This window comes from Lagopus muta, chromosome 4, assembly GCF_023343835.1.
Source record: "Lagopus muta isolate bLagMut1 chromosome 4, bLagMut1 primary, whole genome shotgun sequence".
Taxonomy (NCBI): Eukaryota; Metazoa; Chordata; class Aves; order Galliformes; family Phasianidae; genus Lagopus; species Lagopus muta.
In genome coordinates this window covers 19,479,550-19,501,215 of record NC_064436.1, presented here as the reverse complement: position 1 = coordinate 19,501,215, position 21,666 = coordinate 19,479,550, and the positions used below count along the sequence as shown (strand labels likewise).

At 39.6% G+C, this 21,666-nt stretch overlaps 1 protein-coding gene and 1 long non-coding RNA gene across 5 annotated transcripts in view; one reads left to right on the top strand and one right to left on the bottom strand.

The window, feature by feature from the left end:
• ARHGEF38 (Rho guanine nucleotide exchange factor 38) overlaps window positions 1–21,591 on the top strand; it is a 37,825-nt gene extending 16,234 nt beyond the window's left edge. The window contains exons 4-14 of one of the 4 annotated variants that reach the window (XM_048943352.1): window positions 209–356; window positions 2,825–2,842; window positions 6,653–6,852; window positions 7,373–7,506; window positions 9,209–9,313; window positions 9,598–9,720; window positions 11,907–12,227; window positions 13,774–13,914; window positions 15,064–15,262; window positions 15,422–15,678; window positions 16,492–21,591. In XM_048943352.1, coding sequence (XP_048799309.1) covers window positions 209–356; window positions 2,825–2,842; window positions 6,653–6,852; window positions 7,373–7,506; window positions 9,209–9,313; window positions 9,598–9,720; window positions 11,907–12,227; window positions 13,774–13,914; window positions 15,064–15,262; window positions 15,422–15,678; window positions 16,492–16,677 — 1,832 coding nt within the window. In that variant the 3' untranslated portion in view covers window positions 16,678–21,591. The other 3 variants (XM_048943351.1, XM_048943353.1, XM_048943354.1) reach the window with 3 other exon arrangements.
• On the bottom strand, window positions 2,859–13,877 carry LOC125692630 (uncharacterized). The gene is made up of 4 exons (XR_007376789.1): window positions 13,760–13,877; window positions 12,972–13,094; window positions 10,869–11,051; window positions 2,859–3,540 (listed from the first exon to the last, which is right to left on the bottom strand). It is a non-coding gene; the product is annotated as an uncharacterized LOC125692630 (long non-coding RNA).
• Window positions 21,592–21,666: the final 75 nt, after the last annotated feature.

The following is a 21,666-nucleotide window of genomic DNA, read 5'->3' as shown; positions in this document are numbered from 1 at the left end:
ACACTGGTATAATGGTGCCTGGCTGTGACAAAGATGAGCAGCTGAGAAATACATGTAATAAATAATGCACATAAACACACAAGATCATTTCTAAGGGAAGTAAAGTGGAAAGCAGCCCTTTTAGCTCACAGCTAATGTGGTGGAATAATAAAACTCCTTCTGAGATGCTGTTGTCTGGCTTGACATGCTTTGTTTTTCTCTTTAACAGGGGAAGTGTTTTTGCAAATTAAAGGCCCACTAGAAGACACATATAAAATCTATTGCTATCGCCACGATGATGCACACACCTTGCTCGAATCCTATGAAAAGGATGAAGAACTGAAGCAGCATTTAAGACACTGTGTACAATCCTTAAAGTAAGATCTTTTCAAATGATGATTTCTGTCCATAGTCAGTTGCCTGGCAGGGAACATTTTAAATGGATGCAGATGAAAGGTCCCCTGTAAATCCAGAGTTTTATGAGGCTTGCTGGAAGCTCTGGCTTATGCTGCTTTCATGAAAAGATGACAAGCCAGGGGCCATGATTAGATTTCTTTCTCTCTAAGATGGCCAAAAATAGCACAAGAAAGGTTTCTCTTCCCTTAGCTTCAGTGCCCCATACTGGCAGAAGAAATGCTGCATCATATAATGGGCTGCTGGGAACACCTTGCCCAGCTCCTAGGAAACACACCGGCCCCATTTTCAGCGATTCTATTGCCTGGATTAAAATGGCACGCAGTGGAATCATTCACACATACTGGTGTTTCTGGACCCCCACTGTAAGGCCCCAGAGATCTGCAGCTATGCCCAACACCTCATGATGAGGATATTTGAAATTGGCCTATGTTGAAACAAGCTGTCAGGTTCCACCAGTGGAATTTCCTCCATGCCACTGCCTCCAGCACCATCCCCTGGGGGAAACGTACTGGGGATGCAGCAGAAAAATGGCTCTGTCTCTCCTCCAGCATGGCTTCTTCCCACATCCTGAGAACCAGTTCACTTTCTCTATGAGGAGCGCTTCTCTTCACTTGCGAGCTCCCTTATTCCCTCACTTTCTCAAAAATCTTGCACAGAGCTGTCAGGAGAGTGCATACCCTTCAGACCATAGGTCTCCCTCCAGCTCCAGAAAAGGCTCGTGCTGCGCACTTCCACAAGGAATGCAAAGCTATCACAACTAATTAATGGAGTGTACATCAGCAACAGATATTTCAATTATACCCTAGCTAGTGATCAGTCAGCAGAGATGTGTTAGGAGATGGAAAGTATATGCCATTTCACGTATACTATGTTGCGCTTTTCTCCCAGTGGCTAGAAATAGCAGCCAGTTCAAATATTAAGACTTGAAAGTGCACACTCAAATGCACAGTGGTGGTCACCTAAACTTTTTACTTCTGATGAGAGAGCACTTGTCCTAGGAAGAAAATTATGTATGAATTTTACCAAATAAGTTACAGACTGTTTTATATTGCGAGATATAATATATGGGGGCCAGTGACTATTATTCTTCAAAGCTCTTCTTACATCTTTTCTTTTTTCCTTGGGAAGAATACTATTACATTGGGGAAAAAAAAAAAAAAAAAGAGGTCTAGCAAGAGATTTCTGTTCCTCAGTTGAGTAATATCTGCCTTGTAAAAAACAACTTCTGTATTAAGATGAATTTGTAAGTAGCCCTCCGCACATCTGTACAAACAAATCAGATTTAATTAGCCATGCTTAGATTCCTACACCTCCTGTTGACTAAAGGGGAGAAATTCCATCCCAAAATGTAGGTGTCTGCATGGAGACATGTGCAAATCCAAATTATGTAGAAAGCCATGTTTCAGCAGTGATTATGCAAAACGGGAATGTTGTTTGCTAGCTTAGCCAAAGAAATGCAGCTGTTAAAAATGAAAGGATGCTGGCAACTACCTGCTGTGCTTTCAGTCTGAAGTATCTTGGTCAACTATTACGGGGGCAGAGGGACGTCAGAAGTACTCAAAGAGCTGATGGTGCTGAAGCAATGAAAACACCAGCTTCCAGATGCTCCTTTGGCTGCTGATAGGCAAGGAGATGAAAGTGCAGGTGGTCAGAAAGCAGTGGCTGATTACATGATGTCAGCACTCAATACCAGAAGAGTCTCATGCGGAGGTGGAGGGACATTGTCATTCCACAGAATCAGAGAATCACAGAATGGCCAGGGTTGGAAGAGACCTCAGGATCATGAATCTCCAATCCCCCTGCCACATGCAGGGCCACCAACCTCCCCATTTGATGCTAGTTCCCTTGCATTTGGGTGAAGTTCTCCAAGTTTAATTGTATCATGAGGAAAATATTCTGTGTGCATGTTTGCATGTTTCCAAAAAACAACAGTACATCTCTGCTGCTTTCTGTATGCATATCAACAGTATCCTACTCTGAAGAGGTTTCGGTTGATAAATAGCCTCTCAAAAGTTGAACAACTTAATTGATTCTCTATCCTAAAAGTCTACAATGTATTTTTTTTCACACAAAAATAATGTAGGAATGACATTCAATTTTGCTCTTTGTGCTAAGGATTTGATGTTGCTAGCACAGTGACTCAAGCTGTCTTCTCTAACAGAGTTAGGAGAAGGCTGGGCAAAATCCAGGTTCCTGACAATCCTTTCTCATTTGGGGCTGTCCTTTCAAAAAGATGTAGGGCCAGATTCATTGGTACCCTCTGGCTGTTTTGTGCAGTTCTGCTGACACACAGCAGCCATAAACCTAAGTTAACTGGCCAGTTACAGCTGCTCTGTGTCACCGAAGTGTATCTGAGAATCTGGCCCGTGATCTATATAAGTCCTTTTAGGAGGAGCTAATATATATTTTTGTTCCTTTTCTTTTGCAGAAAGATGTACGAGGAAGAGTAAGTACTACGTCTTTTCCATGTGTAAAATAATCTTTTAAATATCTTTTATTTATCTTAAGTACGCTTAAAACTGTACATGTGGAAATTTTGAGAACACTAAGCAATATCTGTAGAATGCATAGACTTCTCCAGGACATATGTGATAAAACACTCTCAGTTTTAATTTCTCTAAGCCTGTCTGGTTCTCTAATTACTAACTGCACTGGTTTTGCAATGTCTTTCAACACTTGTGGTTTATGAAGCTACTTAATTTGGATGCCAATTCATTCAGAGCCCTTTACTGCCACCTTATTGTCTAATAAATGTGCTTGGAGAGCTCTGTGCTCCTCAGCAGTGCTTGTCAACAGTGCAGTGTCAAATCTGAAAATCCAGGCACTCTTCAATTGCTGTGCATTATGCATCTGTAGGCCTGCTCAGTACACACCAGGCTGATAGGTAAAGCTATTTCTAAGGTAAGGACACTTTTGGTAGCCCTAAATATATGAGAAATCCATCTTTCTGAGGAGCTTCCCTCTGACAATGGCTGTAGGAACATCAGAAAAGAACAAATGTCTGGCAACACCTTGCCAGAATACTCACCCAGCCTTGGATACCTGACATTTTTGAAAAGCTTTAAGGGAGAGTTTATCAGGGCTGTGGTTTTGGACATCCAGCAGGTCTGGATCCTTGAATACAACATGAAATCCTAAATTTACCTGCAGGAAGGGGTAAGAGAAGGGATTAGCTGAACCAAAGAAAATGATTACAACTCAGACAGAAATGTTAAGAGAAAAGAGAAGCAGGTGTGCTTTATGTGGATAGAAGAGAAACATCTGTAAAATCAGAGAATTAGTCAGTTGGACATCATAAATAAGGTCAATGTAAAATAGATTTCAAAGGATTTATGTGTTGAAATTCTAGGTTGGGGTTTTCAAGGTTTATTTGGTGATTGAAAGTACTTTATTTGCATTGGTTTTGATAAAGGAGATTCTATACTCCTTTCGAAAAAGGGATAGAGGTCCTAGGAGGAACACCAAATACCCAGAGTAACAATAAGATAACATGAGAGAGCAGTGTGTATAGAAATAACACAAGACTGGCTGCTCTGCCTTGCACTACCCTCCCAGAAGTTAATGCCCAGCTTTCTCCTTTAGTTTACAGTGGACTGTGGGATACAGCACACTTCTTGAGCTGAAACTAGCTCTTGTAAAGCTGCACAAGGAATGATGTTCACTCAAGAACCCTCCCTGAGCTTGGCTACCTTGCATGACTTGGTGGCATTTGTGTTCACCCTGCAGGCACACAGGCAGGGCATGCCAAAATGCCATCTCTTGCACTTCAGACGTTGTGGAGTCAAAGCAAAACGTGGGCAGAACTGCACCTGAAAGTCTGCACAGTCTGCTCTGTGTTCGAGTTGGAAAGCATGGCATAACTCCACTCAATCTCCCAGGTTGCTTTTCATTCAAGTGTGATCATTCATTCAAGAAAACAATTATACACATATCAGACAAAGCTGCTTATTGCTATCAACTACACTGGTTGGATTCTGCTTAGATTAACAACTATGCAGCCTCAGTGAAATCCCTGGGTTTGCATGAGAGCCGTACAGCACAGCGAATTATTTGCCTGCCTGTTTTGTGCTAATATGAGCTCACACATAGTAAATTGTAAAACTCAAGTCTTTGAGACGTGCTGCAGCCTGTGATGCGTGCACACAATTTCAGAGCTGCCAAGCTGAACACAACACCATCCTCAGCCCTGCGATACCAAACTGGCTGTCACATTCACCACAGGACTTACCTGCTAGACAGCAGAAGTGTGAAACTAAACCCTGGGTTCCCTCTCTTTGCACAGCTCACCACCATGTATTTTTTAAACTGGTGGGAGTCCTTCTGCATCTGTCTTGCTTTGTTGTAAGGAGGGAGGCAGGGTATGCCATGAAGCTCACTGCAGCTAAGCCAGCTGCATGCTCCGCAGAGCTACACTGAGAATCTGCGATGAGATTAGTGCAGCTGCTTATAACCTAGAATACTTGCTAAATTCATGATAAAATGGGGAGAGGCAGAAGCAGCATTGCAAACGAATTATCAACTTAATTCTCTGCACAATGGCTGTCACAAGCCTGTCTTAGTCGCGTGGCGGGGCCACGTCCTGCCTGGCTGCCGAGTGCATGCTCGCTGGGCCCACTGGAAATGGGACTCATCCAGGGAGAGTGGAGATCAGCAGATAATCTCGCTGGGGAGAATTAGAGGAGTTGAACTTTGTGGCATTCAGGGCCCCAGGGAGTCATTATCTTACAACAAACCTACTATCTCTCAAACCATATTGCTAGACTGTGTCATGCAGATACGTGAACAGAGGGCTGTTTATCACTTGGGCAGCTGTCCAAAGTGCAACTATATAAAGAGAAGATACTTGAAGATTTTTCCATTCATGAGGCAGCTTCTACAGATTTGCATTCAAGAGGCTTTTTAGAGAAAACAATAACAATTTAAGATTTTTTTCATTATTGCTGCCAGAAGCTGAAAGAAGGGAAAATAGCTCTATATATTTAATGTAGGATACGGGGGAAATGAGGGGGATTGAAATGATAAGAAGGTTTGGGGACATCAAGAAGCTTTAAAAGGCATCTACTGTTAATTTTTTTCATGCAGAACTTTTCGCAGATAATGTCTGTGCAAGAGAGATGGTTTAAATATGCAGATGTCTCTTCTCAAAGGCATTCAAATTGTTAGTTAATTAGTCAGCAGTAAGGACTGGTTGGTGTACTTTTCACACATATAAAAGTGGGAATGAAAGCCTTTTTTTCCCTTCTTCTGCTCTTCCTGCTCACAAAACAATAGATGTCAGCCTGCAAATCTGAGTGGATGTTCTCTGCTTTTTGTACTTCCCTTCTATGTTGTATTATTCTGCCTTTCCTCATTCAGAAATCCTTCTTTGCCTAGCATTAGCTTTTCCACAGTTATTGTCAGATCAGCTCCTTCCCTCCAAGACAGCCTTTTTGGGCATGCAGATGGAAGCCTTGCTCTGCTCTAGTGCCTCACACCATCCCCACCAGCTCACTCACAGTTCCAAGGGGCACCTGTGAGTCTGGGGTAGTTCACAGGAGCGCTGGTGATGCTGCAGCATTCCCAGGTTTGCTCAGGAGAATGCTAGCATGAGGAGAGACAAGGACTCCTCTGTCCTGCTGTCAAAGCCTCAGTAGTGTGATGTCACCTCCTGGAAGCCAGCACAGAAAAACAGCAGGTAAAGAATGGCAAAGCTTATACTAGCAAACTGAAAGGTGTTGCAAGAAGGGATGCAGCAGTGAGCAGGCATCTCAGTTACTTTACAATGTGGAGATGTTGCAATTTTAAGGCTTAGGGGCCAGAGCAGGATGTAGTAGCCCCACTTCTTGTATTTCTCAATCTTCCTGTTATTTGCTCTTCCACCTACATCTCCCTTCTTGGGTGCTGTGCAAGTTGCACCATACACACCCCTCAGACTGAGTGGGCCAGTTTCACAGCCGATGTCTAAGCAATATGGCAAATTGCTGAAAATACAGAAAACTCAAACCTGGTGTGTATTTCTCATTGAGGGGGCAGGAGGATGGTTTCATTTGCAACAGCCCGTGTTTCCTGACAGATGTATCTTATTTTTTGACTTAAGTGGTGACTGCATATCTATGACTCAGTGCAAAGCACTGCTCTGGTTTTGATATTTTCTGTAGTTGAAAGCTCAACTGAAGGATATAAAAGGCAGCAGCTTCAATGACTAGACAGAAATAGAAGAAGTCTTTGTCTTCAAGGAGTTTCTCCTTATTTGACTTTTCCTTGGTATAAATTATAGAGGAAAGCCAAATCTAATGGACATGGGATCCCTGATGATCAAGCCAGTACAGCGGGTAATGAAATATCCCTTGTTACTCCATGAACTGTTGAATTCAACTCCTGCTTCTCACCCTGACCACAAAGCACTACAAGAGGCCCTTTCTGCTATGAAAAATATTAATGTGAACATCAATGAACTCAAAAGGAGGAAAGATTTAGGTAAGGAAAAAAAAAAAACCTGTGAATTTTTCTGTCAGTTTGGGCTGGCAGTTACAAGAGAGGTTTCAACTCCAGTCATAATGCCACAACAGTTTTCGTTGGTGTTACTTAAGTTGTGCAATACACCGGGTTTCAGCAAAATAAAAGATGCCTTAATGTCACTTGTCCTCAGCCAGCTGTGTTACCTGCCAAAGGATGCAGATTCCCAGAACATGAAAATGATAAAAGGATACATGTCATACCCATGTTCATCATCAGTAATGCAGCTGCAAACACTAATAATAACTAAGATGCAGTGATGGTGCTGTTTCTTACAGACTTGCCACATTGAAATCTTGCTTCAATATTCTCAAGGCCAGTATTGATAATGGGGTTTTCATGATCTCAAGCATTTTGACACAAGATTACAGCAAGTGACATCAAAGTGTCTGGTCTCAAACGGTTTTGTATCCGTGCCCCCATTCCTATGAAAAGCCCCATGGATACAGATTATTAGTGTCATGAAATTCTCTGTCTGCAGTGCTGAAGTATAAGAGGAATGATGATGATGAAACCCTGAAAGAAAAGTTTTCTCGACTGAATATTCACTCCATTAGCAAGAAATCCAAGAGGGTCACCAGCCATCTGAAAATACTGACAGGGGGAGAACCTCAGGTACTTAACTCACCCAACTGCAGATTTGCATTGACAGCTTCAGTGCTGCTTTTGCACAGGCGTTTCTAAAAACATTTTAGAAAAACAGTTTGTGGTGTCGCTTTTTTCCTGCATCATTTATAAAGTCATTTTCTGAGTATCACATAAGACAGGAAAGATCTCTGTGATTGAAATAGAAAACAAGATAATGTATTCTTTATCCTTTCCTCTTTTATCTAAGAGTTTCTCAAGCTTGTGATCTTCAGCAGAGAGGAAGTGACCAGTATTTTTGTGAAAGTCAGCTTCAGCTCTTTGTGGTTGGACTGGCAATAGTTACTGTGAATACATTCTGGGCGTCTTACTCTCCATCCCAACCTTCACATTCTGAGTCCTCTAAGGAAGACGACTAATAGTCTTACTAATAATTAGTAAAGATCATAGGGTTTTGCCTCTACATGCCTAAGAACCTGTAAACATCAAAACTACCAGAGGCAAAGAACTCTGTGATAAATCCAATGAGTGCTAGGTGGGCAAAACCAAAATGCTCCTTCATAATTCCAAGGCTGTAATTCAAACTACCAGGATAAACATTTTCAGAGAAGCTGCAATCTGAATCTGAAAGAAAATCAATTATAACTGACCTTGAAAATGATGTATCTCTACACAAGCCTACTGGTTATACAAGGTCATTTGCCTTTCTAGATGTGACTTTACAAGATCGGTGCCATTTTTTCCTGTTTTGTTGTTTACCAGTTGGTTTCCCCCCTTTCTCTGACGCAAACTACCCACATTTACTTTTTTTTTTTCCTGCTCATTTATTTGCACAGTGGAAATTTCTGTATTTTTGCTGGTTTTCCCACAAAACCCCATGACAGACTGGAACACTGTCAACACTATAAATTCAGAGAAATGTAGAATTAAATGGGATTAAGAGGAGGTGTGATTCTTTTTTTTTTTTTTTTTTTTTTTTTTAAAACAAGGTTCATTTTCTGTTTTTTTTTTTTTTAATTGAGCTTAAAATATTTGAGAATCATCTTAGACTCAAGATGTATGTTATAGATTCAGCCCTCTTTCTTGCTTAATTAAAGAAAGTTTTCAATTCACATCCCTGAAACATGCTGTGACCCTTACAGCAAAACCCCAGAAAAACAGGCTTGAGATTTCTCAAATTCCTTAACTAAAAGGTAGGCAGAAATAAGTGTATTTTCAGGGTTTCTATAGACAGCATTAAAAAAGTAAAAGCAGCCTGTTTCCAGCTGGTGAGGTTACAAGCTGGAGAGCTGACGTTGCTCTAGAGGTAACAGCTCCACCTACAGCCTGCCTGGGAGAAATCTCTCCATTACACACATGAGCACCAAAGGAAACAATGCCATGATGTAAAAGGATACCATATTTTATGTCATATTTTCACCATCGTTTCCCAAATGCAGCAAATATACATATATATATATATATAAGATATTTATATTTATACATGTAGATGTGCTTATAATAAAGCAACGCCTTGCTTCCACAAGGTTTGGCAGAACTTAAAATCTCTGTCATGCTATCCAGTGCCTTCGACTTTTCTTGGATTCAGATCAGAGTTTGGGAGAACGAGGGACCAATCTGTTCTGTTTTCAAAGGGAGGAGTTTAGGGAAGGCTTGAGGTTTTTCCAGCAGAGCTCTAGAGATTTCTTTCATTAGTCAGACTCCAAAATAACAGTGAAAACATCTGATTTAGGTGAAAGATCAGACATTCAATAAGGAAGAAAAGTTGTTTCGAAGCTTAGAGAAGACTGTGAAATCATGTGTGAAGAACATTTCATTATCCTTACAGCATCTACAGGTGGGTACATGGTTTTATGCAATCTGGGGCACAACTTTTTTCAGTTGAACATTAACAACTTTATCCTTTAACAGTTTACACTGAAAATAGGTAAGACACAGGAAAATATTTTCACAGTAAATAACCCCCAAATGGCTGGAAACTGCACAGAAAAAAGCAAATAGGTATGAGAGATGGAAAATATTTCTGATTCCATCAATATTATTGCAGTATCTGCATGAGCGGGTGCAGCACATGAAATAAATCATAACCCATTTTCATCTTCCTACCATCTCCTCATTTAGGATTCCATACATCTGGCTGCACAGAATGTAACTGGGCTTCAGGAAATCTTGCAAGACAAAGATGACGAAGCTAACAAAAACTCAAAGAAAATGAACAACCCTACAAATCTCTGTGAAGACCTCGTAAGTTTATGCCATGTCCAACATTACATAGATAACAGTGTGACTGAGAAAACACATGTATGTGAGGAAGACTCAGGGCAAGAAGGAGCAAAAAAACCTTAGGAATCCACTGTGAAAGATGAGTGTTTCTTTGTGTAAGTTGCTATAGGAAATTAGAAAATTTAGTCCAAGTAAAATGTATTTTCCCTAAAAAATAAAGAAAACTTTGTAAGTTCCTAGGATTAAACTAAAATCATTGCACTAAGTTTGCATGCTTCTGCTGAGCTTCAGACAGGAGCAGCAGATCTATGTTTATTCTAGTTTTCTTACCAATATTCACAGTCTTACAGTGACTTTTTTTTTTTTTTTAAATCTTTGCTGTATAGTCCTGATCTATTAGTTCCTGGGATCATAGATCCATGGAAATCTCAGCTATTATCACCCTTTCAAGCAACTTACTGTCCTTAGTATAGGGAAAATGTGAACAACCTGGATGTAGCCTATAATGGTTAAAAAACAGTAACCCAACTCTGAAAAACTTCAAGTTTTTCAACCAGTCTCTCACTTTCAGGGTCCAAAGGAACTCTAATATCTGATTCTACTAAGATAGACTAAAATGTCTCTTCAAAATGGGCCAGGCTGCTGCTTCAAACAGTTCAACCTGGTGGTTGTTCATTCAGAGGTGGAGGTTTTCTTATGCTTTCCTCAGTCTGGTGACAGGAAGTGAGATGGTGTAATTTCCTTTTCTTTGTAGTTCCAGAATTTACAAAGAAACTGAAAATTTAATCTTAATAATCAAATATCTTTTCAATAACTTTAAAATGAATGACTACATTAGGGGAGGAAAAGGGACCCCTCTATCACATCGAATGATGACTGTGCAGTATGGAAGACATCCTTCCCCACCCCACTTCCAGAACCAGCAAATCAGAAGAAGGTCCACAGCAGGTGAAACATAAAACCATTTTTCAGGAAGACACTTTGTAACTCCCATTGCCTCAGGACCCATCTGGCCTGAAGTCCCACATAATTTTAAAAAACATCTGAACATTATTTAACTGTGGAAATTTTTAATAACTATGTTTACTTATTTTCTATTTCTTTGTCTTACATTTCATACAGTCTTTATCCTATATATATCTTAAAAAAACCAACAACATTGTCCTTACTTTGCATGGTGAGCAGATGTTTACACGTCCTTCTGTGTGTGTGTTATCAATGGAGATCTCAGCAATAGGCTCACGTTCATTTTTTTTTTTCCCCCCTTTCTGCATTTGTCAGTAATGGATATTTTCCTCTCTTGTGTTTTAGGGAAAACTTTAGGGCAGAAATCCATGGTAGCCCCTTCACTTCTGGAAATCAAGAACAGCAGTTTGGAAAAAGCTTTTTTTTTTTGAAACACATCAAAAACTGCTTCACTAAACACAGCCTAGTTTTTCAAGTGGAAATAAGACAAGCTAGCAGCCAGTGCACAGCATCTTGGCCTTGGGTCCTGGTCCTAAAACAGATGTGCCTTCAACCATGGCGTGCTATGGAGGGGAAGAGGGATGGCTGCGCTTTTATTCCCACGCTTGATCCAACAAGCTATTTCACATAGAACATCCAAGGGCTTTAACTTGATGATGAGGTTTACTCATCAAAAGTCTGTGCTATATTACAACATGTGACTATCAAAAATATATTTTTTTTAGTGCAATATTAATGCTTTGAGATGATTAGAGGCTAATAGGAATGTCTAAGAAGGATTTTTTTTTTAATCAGTGTCTGTGTTTGCTTAAACAGGAATTGATTTACTGCTATTTATTTTATTTGGCTGAATTCTCAGTTTTACTTGAGTGCAGCACCACAAGGCACTGAAAAGCACATTCACCTACTCTTCAGTTTCAGTCCTCATGGTTATCCTTCACTGATCCTTGCCTTGGTCTTTCCTCCATGGTATCACAAAGGACAGTAACATAGGCTATGGGCTCCAGGGGGCCATTTCCATTATCAGACACCGTAAGCTGCAAATCTGTTACCTCCGCCTTTGCAACATTACAAAAGATTTCTAACTGATGCTATACCCTGTGCTGTGAAGCTGCCTCTGACAGCAGTACTTGGGGAAGGGTCAATAACAGATTGCTTGATGGGCTGCAATGAGGCTGAACCTGAAGTCTGAAGAGTTGCGAGAAAGAAGTAACATGTGGGACTGTTTTATATCTTTCCAGATGGCTCAGCTAGACAAGGTTGTTTTGACTCCTCTCTCAGCACTACAAGCCTTGTTTTCAGGCCCACAGAAGCTCATCCAGAAGCGCTATGACAAATTGTTGGACTACAACAGCTACCTCCAGAAGTCAACAGGAGAAGAGCTTGATCTAGCAAAGAAAGACTATGAGGCTTTAAATGCACAGCTAGTGGAAGAACTTCAGGTATTCAACAGAGCAGCCAAAAAGATTGTGTTGAACTGTCTGTATTGCTTCATTACCCTCCTCAGAAGTATTATGTCTGCAGCACTTCAATCAAATTCTGCTGTGGTGGTGCCTGTTCCAGTAAGTACATTATAAATAGGCATAAGCCCTATTTGTCTCTCCTTTTTTCTTTCTGTATGCATTGGGTAGGATGTGTAGGACACATGCCTAAAAGCTACTGCGATTTTGATTGTTTTGGTGAGCACAATCAATTTTTTTTTCTTTGCAAGCGCAGCAAAGGTTAAGTTCTCAGCTTGAGTTTTGTCAGTCTTGGACCTGTTATCAAGAGTGACCATAATGCAGCTGCTCCAGTAATATCAGTGGAGAGACAATAGGGCAAAATGGAGGCAGTTCTTAGTATTTAAGCCTTGGTTTCTTTAGGTCTGCCCTGAACAGCCTAGAAGACACGGGAAGAGAAATTCTATGAAAGCGTATGAACTCTCCTGCTAGTGTTAGAGCTGCAGTCACACAGAAACCTGTAGGCATAAGGCTGAGGAGATCTGATGAAATAATTTATATAAAAAACAAGTTGCTTTTAAATCCAGATATGCTGCAGAAGCTCCTGCACAGCAGGACAAGTCAATAAAGTATAGTTCTGTCTGTGTTGGCAGTTTTAGAAAGTTAAAGTAATTTCTCTTACGTAATCACAGCCAACAAGGATGCCCATTTGAGCTAACATAAGAGCATCAGTTCTTCCAGCCTACTCAACTCTTTCTATGCACTGTAAGCATTACCTCAAGATTATGGAAGTATTATTAGTTTGTGTGAAAGGAGGACTCGCAACCTGAGAAACAGAGCTATGACAATACCTCCAAATCCACTCACCTGAACCAGAGGCATGTTTAGGCAACTGTGTTTGGACAAAATTCTGCATAAGAAACATGTTGCAGTGAGGCCCTTCTGGAGTATCCCTTTCCACCAAGAGCTGACTTTAGAGGCAGGAAAGGGCTGAAAAATTGAGAAAAGATCAGGATCAAAACAGAGCTGCACTGTTCAAACAGAATATAAAGGCTTTTGTGCATGAAGAAATCTGATCCCTATAATTTGACCATTAAGTATTTTGGAATATGCTCTGTCAAGCGTCAAGCATTGTTTTCTGATGCTTTTCCTAAAAAATTCTTCTCCCCCCCCTTTTTTTTTTTCTCCTGTTTACATCAGCAAACATATTTGGAGTTAGGCACATACCAAAAGCACTCACCCAGTGCCTCAGACAGAGTGCCAGCTTATCCATGTGTCTTTAACACATCAGCACAGTTTCACAGAAACACAGCTGTGGGTTAAGCCTTGCAGCACATGGGCCACTCTGATGTACATTTGCATCTGAAAGCAGGTGGCTCAGTACCATAAATGCAAAGCTGCTCATTTACATTTTTGTTGCTGTTTAGAGTTTTTTTTTAATGATTCAACTTAAATCAGTATGTCTTGTAAATCTAACAGCAATCATTAGTTACTTTTCTTAAACAGATCTTTCTTTTGTTTTGTGCCTAGCACACTATAGGCTCTGCAGGAAACAGCCGTACCTTGTCAGATTTCTGACGCCTAGTGTTGAGCCCATTAAGCCAAATATGCTGTCTCAAATCTCGTTACCATTTTGTTCATGAGATCTAACCTACCTTTATGTTTGCAGCTGTCTTCCTCAAGCATCTGTGAAGTGCAGCATCAGTTAATGGAGGAGGTTCACAAGCTGAATTTTGTAAAAGAAAACAGCAGTGCAACCTTCATTGAAAGGAAATTGAGCTTGGAAAAAAAGAAACCTGTCCCCTCTCCAGTGAGTATCATACATCTGAGTCCTTTAAAGAATCCTTTTCTGATCACTTTTGAAACAAATCCATGTTTATATCATTCAGAGATCTGTCTTTTGTCCCTTCACTGGGAATCTGAATTGTGTTATGTGAATGAAGCTGTTCCATTGGCTGGTAACTTTTTAAGACTCTTCACATTCGTGTTGTTATCCTGGAAATCCACTTGAGATCACCTCTGATTATCCTTAGATCTTTGTGCACATGTTAAGGCTGTATATGTAAAATTGGATTGCTTCTCTTGTTAAGAACTCCTGCAGCACATCTGACGTTTATTCAGAACTTCTCATCCGGCTTTTCTATGTGTATTTGTATGTATACACAAATTAACACACATACACACCCCAGAACAGTAGATTCATAAAGTCCACTAAGGGATCCACATGTCTGTGGTTCCTAACCTTATCAGACATTTACAGAGCATTCAAAGGGTCTACTTAACCCTACCACACAAAGTCAGATTTCAGTAGAAGCCAAGGAAGTTGCAGTATTCATTTTTGCATCAGAGAGGCAGGAACATGTGCTCTTTCTATCACAGTGTGTTAAAGTCACAGGGACGTACAGCCCCTCTCTTTTGGCCCTCTAACCAAACATGCTTCCAGCAGTTCATAGCACCTTGCCATATACAGCATTGGAATTTTGTACAAAAAGCAGACTATTCTGTTTCTACTCATTTTTCTGCTCCAGTGCTTTGCTGTGCAAGTTCCTACATGACCTTAGCACACCTCTGATAATTTTTTGATTACACTTTTTGCAACTTTACAGAAGAATTCAAAGATCACTGTTCTGGAAAAAGAGTTAAAGCAGTGACAGTTCACATATAGAACACAGGCTCATGAGAACAGAGTACTGGCTAAGAAGTACTTAATTAGTTATACTTCTATATATCTTTCAAGATCTACCTGTTATTGGTCAGCTATCACCATAGCAGTTGGACAGACCCCTTCTGCACATGCAAAGGGCATTTGGTTACATACAGCTGTGTAACTCCTTTATCTGGATGTAGCAGTGTAGTCAGTTGCCACATGCAGAACGTACACCGGTTCCTTTTATGCATCTGTGCTGCTCAACAAGCAGCCTCGACATTATTCCTACTGAACAATTTTTAGTCTTTTCAGCTCGAATCCCCACGTCAAACAGAAGACCACAGGTCCAAGCTGCTGTCTACGTACAGCGCAGAACTGCTGTATCAAGCTAAGCGCAAGTGCAATGCCACGCAGGAATTTGATATTGATCTGCATGAAGGAGAAGTGGTGGCTGTTGTGGAGCAAAAGGATCCCTTCCAAAGTACTAGCAGATGGCTTGTTGACACAGGAAGTAAGTTCTCTGCACAAACATCCCAATAACAGCCTCCTATTGATTTCTTTTCATTCTGGCCCCATCTGTCTGCTTATGTTGTACTGACAGCTGCATAAAATGGTTTAACAGCATTTTTTTTTTTTTTTAAATTTTCTGTCTTTTTACTGTGATATCCAGTCCTCAAGGGATATGTGTATTCCTCCTTCCTGAAGCCTTTCAATCCAGCCAAAGCGCAGAAGGACATAGCAGAGAGCAACTTGTGTGATGATGATTTTGATAACATCAGCCTCTTTGTCTCTTCACGGCCATCCTCTGACAGCAGCTCAAGTTCAGGGCACAAGAAGAGTGACAGCAACTCATCTCTTCACCCCTGTAAAAATCCCACAACTAATAGCACAGAGGCTGGAGATTCTCAGGATGTGGATGATCAGCATGTAAGTAGGATACCTGCTGAGCCCATCTTCTTATTTTTCCTCATCTCAAATCCACCATTATAATGGCTGTAATTTAAATAGTTCCTTTTGCACTGGAAAATTCTTGTACTAATCTGTCAGAATGACATGGGGAATTTGCTATCCTCTGTCCTTTGGCTTTTTTAAATAGCTACAAAGCAGTAAAAGATAATCAGTTCAACTGCAAATCTCAATCTTGTCTCACAGAAAACACACCTTCAAATTACACCACTACATGTACAATGTCTCACAGTTCTCATTTGAGCTGCTTGGGGATTTTTCCACTTACCTTTAACAAGACAGCTGTAGCAACGATGATCAGCAAGGCACAGAGGTGTCTGAAATTTTTACCATCTTCAGACCAGATCACTGCAGATAGGATCTCTGGCAGCTGAGAAGACAGTTTGAGAGATCCATCCTAACAGCTGCCATATTTAAGAGTAAGAGATTTAGACTAGGTGTTTCTCTCCTTTGAAACCTTGTAAATTCTCCAGCCAATGCAAGGCTGCATGATCTGAGCTGAAAACTTTAGCACAGTGCTCTCTTGATGAGCTTATTTTGTTCCTTCCTACGCAGAATTCCTAAGACCCTTCAGTTTTACTTATTACTTTGGCCCTGTTCTTCGTATACTGTAAGCAATTACAGACCATGCAGTTACAAGTAATTACAGACCATATACATACATGTTATTAGACACATTGTACATACAGAACTTGTACTAACATGCAATGGCCAGCTAAGACGTGGCTACATTTGTGAATTCAGATTTTGCATTTTGTGGCTTTCCTTTTTCAGACCTTCTATGCTGTTTATGCATTTCAAGCAAGAAGTGATCAAGAACTCAGTCTTCAGGAGTATCAGAAGGTTAGAATACTTCGGTTTTCTGACCTGAGTGGCAATAAAGAATGGTGGCTAGCAGAAGCCAAAGGTCAGAAAGGATATGTACCATCTAATTTTCTCGGAAAGATGACATACGCTTAGGAACCTAAAAGGTCCATTCAGCCAGTTTCTACAAAGCAAACAATGATAATCTACAATGGTTTGCAGAAAGCAAGGCAAACTCACAAGTGACTGACAGAAGCCATGGCACCTGGTGCAGCACACACATGATACTGAGGACCTCTGGTTTCCAAAAGCCATCACCTTGTCAAGACCTCAGGGAAGAAGCATTTAACAGGAAGATCAATTCTGCTTACCACCCCAAAGGGCTTGCTTTTCCCTATTACCCCATAATTTTCACTTCTATCAAAATGTCCTACATCCAAATTCAACCTACAAATACACTTCACAGCAGAAGTGATGTTCCCTCCCCCCCCTAAATAATATTCAAGATGAAGGCAGCCAGCCTTGAAAAAAGACAAATTCAGCCTTCAGGGATTTTGCAGCTCAGACTGAATTGTTCTTAAATCTCTACCTTGATGAACACAACCACATATCCAAACTCAAGCTTTTGGGTTATCTATTTTTATCTCCAGCCACTTTTGTAAAGAATCTTTTTCTCAGTGGTGAATAGAGTGGGAAAAGAAAAAGAAAAAGGCTTTTTTTTTTTTTTAAGAAGCATTTCAGTTTAAACCATACTGATGCAGTTGGTATCAGCAGCTGAACTCAGAGATGAAAGTATGTTTAGTTACATGTAGAAATGGAATGAGGAAAAAAAGGGAAGAAGAAACGTGAAATAAAGGTCATCTTCAAGAAAATAAATTTCATAGCTACTTTGTAAGGTAAGAAACAGTCTGCAGCACGACGAATCTGCCTCAGGTTTAAAATGACTTTTCTATACACTAGCTGCTTTTTAGTGTAAGATCCATGTAGTGAAACAATTTGTGTCACTAGATTTAGGAAATTCATTAAGATTTGGAAAAAGGGTCAAGCAGTGCCATTCCAAGAATATTTACTGCCTATCTGATTCTTTAGGTCAGACACAGAGATCATACTATCAAGGGAATACACTAAGATTTAAGATGTATCAACATTTATCTTCCCAAAAAGAAAAAAATCATTCTCATACTGAAAGCATCTTAACATTAAACAGTGAAGAAAATACTGATGAGCTGATCTGCTGTTTGCAAAACTTGGAATTAAAAGCCCTATATCTGGCTGAAGTATCTTAACAGCAGTCAGGGTTATTTTAAGAAGATAAAATAGTTTACACCATACCTCAGTGAGCATGGAAAACTAAAAAATCCCAAGGAAAGATGTGTTTTTCAAGCAGTACTTTTTGAGTTTCCCTGACTGCAGTGACCCTTACTGAGCTTAGGCTGGTGCCCTACACTAGGCTGGTGGGCAATCTAACAATACATCTTTACTACTACCACTGATAACTGTGCATTTACAAAAATTTATTACAGGACAGAAATGCCTTGGTCCTCTAGCAATGAGTGAGGACCTTCTTACATTAAGTACTGCAAAAAGAAAACAGATCAACAACCTAAGAGTCTGAGCCTGAAACAGTGAAAGAAACTCCTTGTAGATATTTTCAGTACAGCTTCGTAATTGTTTTTAACTGATTGACCAATAAAATGGGGGGGCAGGAGGGTGTCGTTGATCAAAGGTGAGCATATACAGAAATTGTTCTAAAGCTGTTGTGTCAGTTTCTACTTCCTGAAGCACAGGATACGAATGTAAAACAATCCAAAGACTATAGCATAGCAAGAAATAGCCAGTCTGCAAAGAAAGGATGAGAGAGTTACAATAGCTGATGCAAGCAATAGTTTTTGCTGCACAAATGGATCTATTTTCATTTTCAGCTCCATATTTGCATTTCATTTTGCTGAAAAGATAATTTTGAGTTTTGCTCAGAAGATGTAATAGATACACAGTGGAGCTGTGTATCTCACAAAACTGAGATCCTGAAATTTGTGCCAGATTAAAGTTATACGATAGAGAAACTTGTAGACTTCACTGAGATGGACATCCAGAAATTAGGATATGAAATTCGGAACTACTGCAATCCCAAGACCAGTAAGAAAAGATATGTACAAGATTGCTTAACTTGCACTTTCATCTTGCTGTTTCATAGCAAGCAAAAAAAAAAAAATCATTCATCCATGGATAAAGCTTTTTTTTTTTTTTTTCCAAAAAAGAAAACTTCACATTTAAGTAAATTAAGAAAATAAAGTGAAGGAGGGGGATGAAGGGGAGGGGTGCATGACCTTGGATGAATGAATCGTATGGATTACTATCAATTTCACCCTACTGAGACTGCATTGCTCTGGCACTTAAACTTTAAGATTATGGGGAAGATATGCACAAGAAGCTTTTCAGCATGTCTTACATTTCAGAGTATTTTATTTGGAGATGTTCTATACTTCACAGTAGTTGAAAGAGTTTTAGAAATGACTGAATTGTATTTAAGTGCTTCCAAGACTGCATTAAGTCAAGGAGTGTTTTATATTTCAGATAGGGAAATTAAGTAAGGGCAAGAGTCAGAAAAAAAAGATTTCTGTAGTATTAGTTCTCAGAACTCTGCTTGAGTCATACGGAAGGCTCTGATTTTGAGTGTTATGTACATTCTCCATGAAAAATCAGGCTCTGTGAAGGTGTCTCTAAGCAAGTTCAAACACTGCTTTCTGAAGTGTTCAGTAGGGATCCCGAAGTAACAAGAAAGATGAAGTAACAGTGACAATGTTTCTTTAAATATGTGGGATTTCAGAACTTCTAGGAGGATTCTAATAAGCTATGAAATCCCACTTGATGGTTAGCACTCTTTAAAATGTTATACTGCAGGCTAGTTTATGTGACTTCATTATATATATTTAAAATCCTTACAGTATCTTGGGATTCACTAAATATAAACAGGTGTTCCAGTGGATTAGCTTATTTAACCACCTCAGAAATTCCAAGTCTCGTATATTAAAATTTGATATTACAGGTGTCTCACAATCTTTTTGTTTGCTTAAAACAAATAAAAATCCAACTTCAATTATTGCAAAACCAAGAGATGCTCTTTGAATTAAAGCCTTCACCCAATAAGGAGATTTACAACAATTCAAATTAGACTTGCTCAGATGCATTTTTGTTAAGAGTCCAACTTTCAGCACTACAGTTCTGAGCCAGGTTAGGACTCCAGACATTCTTAAAAGCTACGTAATGTTTTCACAGCTGATTCAGTAATGTAAAAGAAGGTTACAGTATACTAAGAATTTTCTTGTTCTAATTAGTGACAAAACTAATTATTTTGACTGAAGGAGGAAAAGGCTGCAGTTTAATCCTGCATGTACTCAAACATACATTTTAGTTACTTGTACCATCATGACAGTAAGCATGTATTACTAGGACTGGGTCCGTTCAAGCTGAAGTGTTCCTCCCCTCACAGATGTATTTTTAAGTATTGACATTGGTCACCTGCAACCCTGCAGACATCCAAGCCAGCAAACAACACAATGCCTCTCATTCGACCTTTGACAACTGTGTTGTCTTCCCTCTTAATCCTTAAATGAGGATTTACCTTTTTAAAACTAAAACACATTGAAGAATTCTTCCTTCTGAGTAATTATGCCCTTCAAATGCTAAAATATACCTTTGCTGTCATTTTAAGCTAGATTGCAGAAATGCCACCTCTGGACTAGAGCTGTAAAAGAAAACAGTCACAATGCTTGTGTGACTATAACTCCTACAATCATCTTTGTTCAGAAATGGTGAAATTAACCTTCTTAAATTATTGCAATAATAAAAATATTTTTCTAAGGCTGTTGTCTTTTTTTTAAATTATACAAAAAAAAGACCTATTCCAGAAGCTAAGAGCTATGCATGCTACCCAAGATCTGCTTCCTGTTGTCAGCTATAAAAAGCATCACTGCAAAGTTACCAGAGCAGAAGAAATGGTCAGTTGCATCAAATAATGCACTGCCTTTTTAGTATACATCTTAACTTCTCTATTCACATATTAGAACTTGCTCAGTACCTTGATAACATATGAGTTTCAAAATACACCTCAAGTTTGCAAATATTATGTTAGACCTGTTCTTTTCTTGCTACTTCTATGGTTGTGACCATTATTTACTGCTATGTCCAGCCAAATTTTTTCCTGTTACCACTCATGACAGAAAGGCCTGCTATGGAAGTAGATTACAGAACTGTGTTAGATGCCAGTATCTTTCCTGTTAGACCCAGATACCACCAGCACCCTAGTCCAGCCAGAAGCCTTCACACAAAAGAAATAAATTGCCTCACATTGCTAAGGAAATCAGGATTTGAGCATCTGTGAAAAACATAATATATAAATGGAAGTATATTTTTATACTGACTAATAAAATGAGTAAGAAAAGTCATGAAGCTATACTTACAGTAGATCACAGAGCAATCTAGTTTAGGGATTAAAAAAAAAAAAAAAAACAGGACTGTTTTCCAGTTACTTTTTTCCCTAAATATGGAATGTATTTTCAAAATTCACAAGGCCTTCCTTCCCTTCTGCCTTACACTAAGTTCATCAACTCCAAGTGTAAATTCAGTTGAACAATGCCAAAGAACAGATTCCTCTCCTGATAATACAGTTAATTCCATACTAACTTCAAAGCAGAAAGCAACTGTTCCCTTCAATATACTGTGGCTTCCAGCAGTGCCTATTTTATGTATTCAAGCTAGACTGTTGATTTAAAAGTCCAGGTCTATGTTACAAATCCTTACTGATATAATACTTCAGAGAATCACAATCCTAACTGACATTTTTATACCAACAGAAGGAGACTTAACTTTTCATTTCAGAAGCTGGAAAAGTTACAACAGAAAATTTATATTAATTGCAGATCCACTGCAAGTTTTGCTAAATGTATGGCAAAAGAAGTTGATGACAATGCCTTCTAATAGGGATACAGGCACTATGGAGCAACAGCTCACCTCTTTCCAGTGGCCCAAGAAGAGTGCAAGGGTTTGTGCTACAAACCCTTAAATGAAGGTAAGGAGGGGAGGACCCAGGCTCCACCCCTTTCAGTCACTCAGGTGCATTGCTTTCATCTGTGCTCCCTGAGTTAG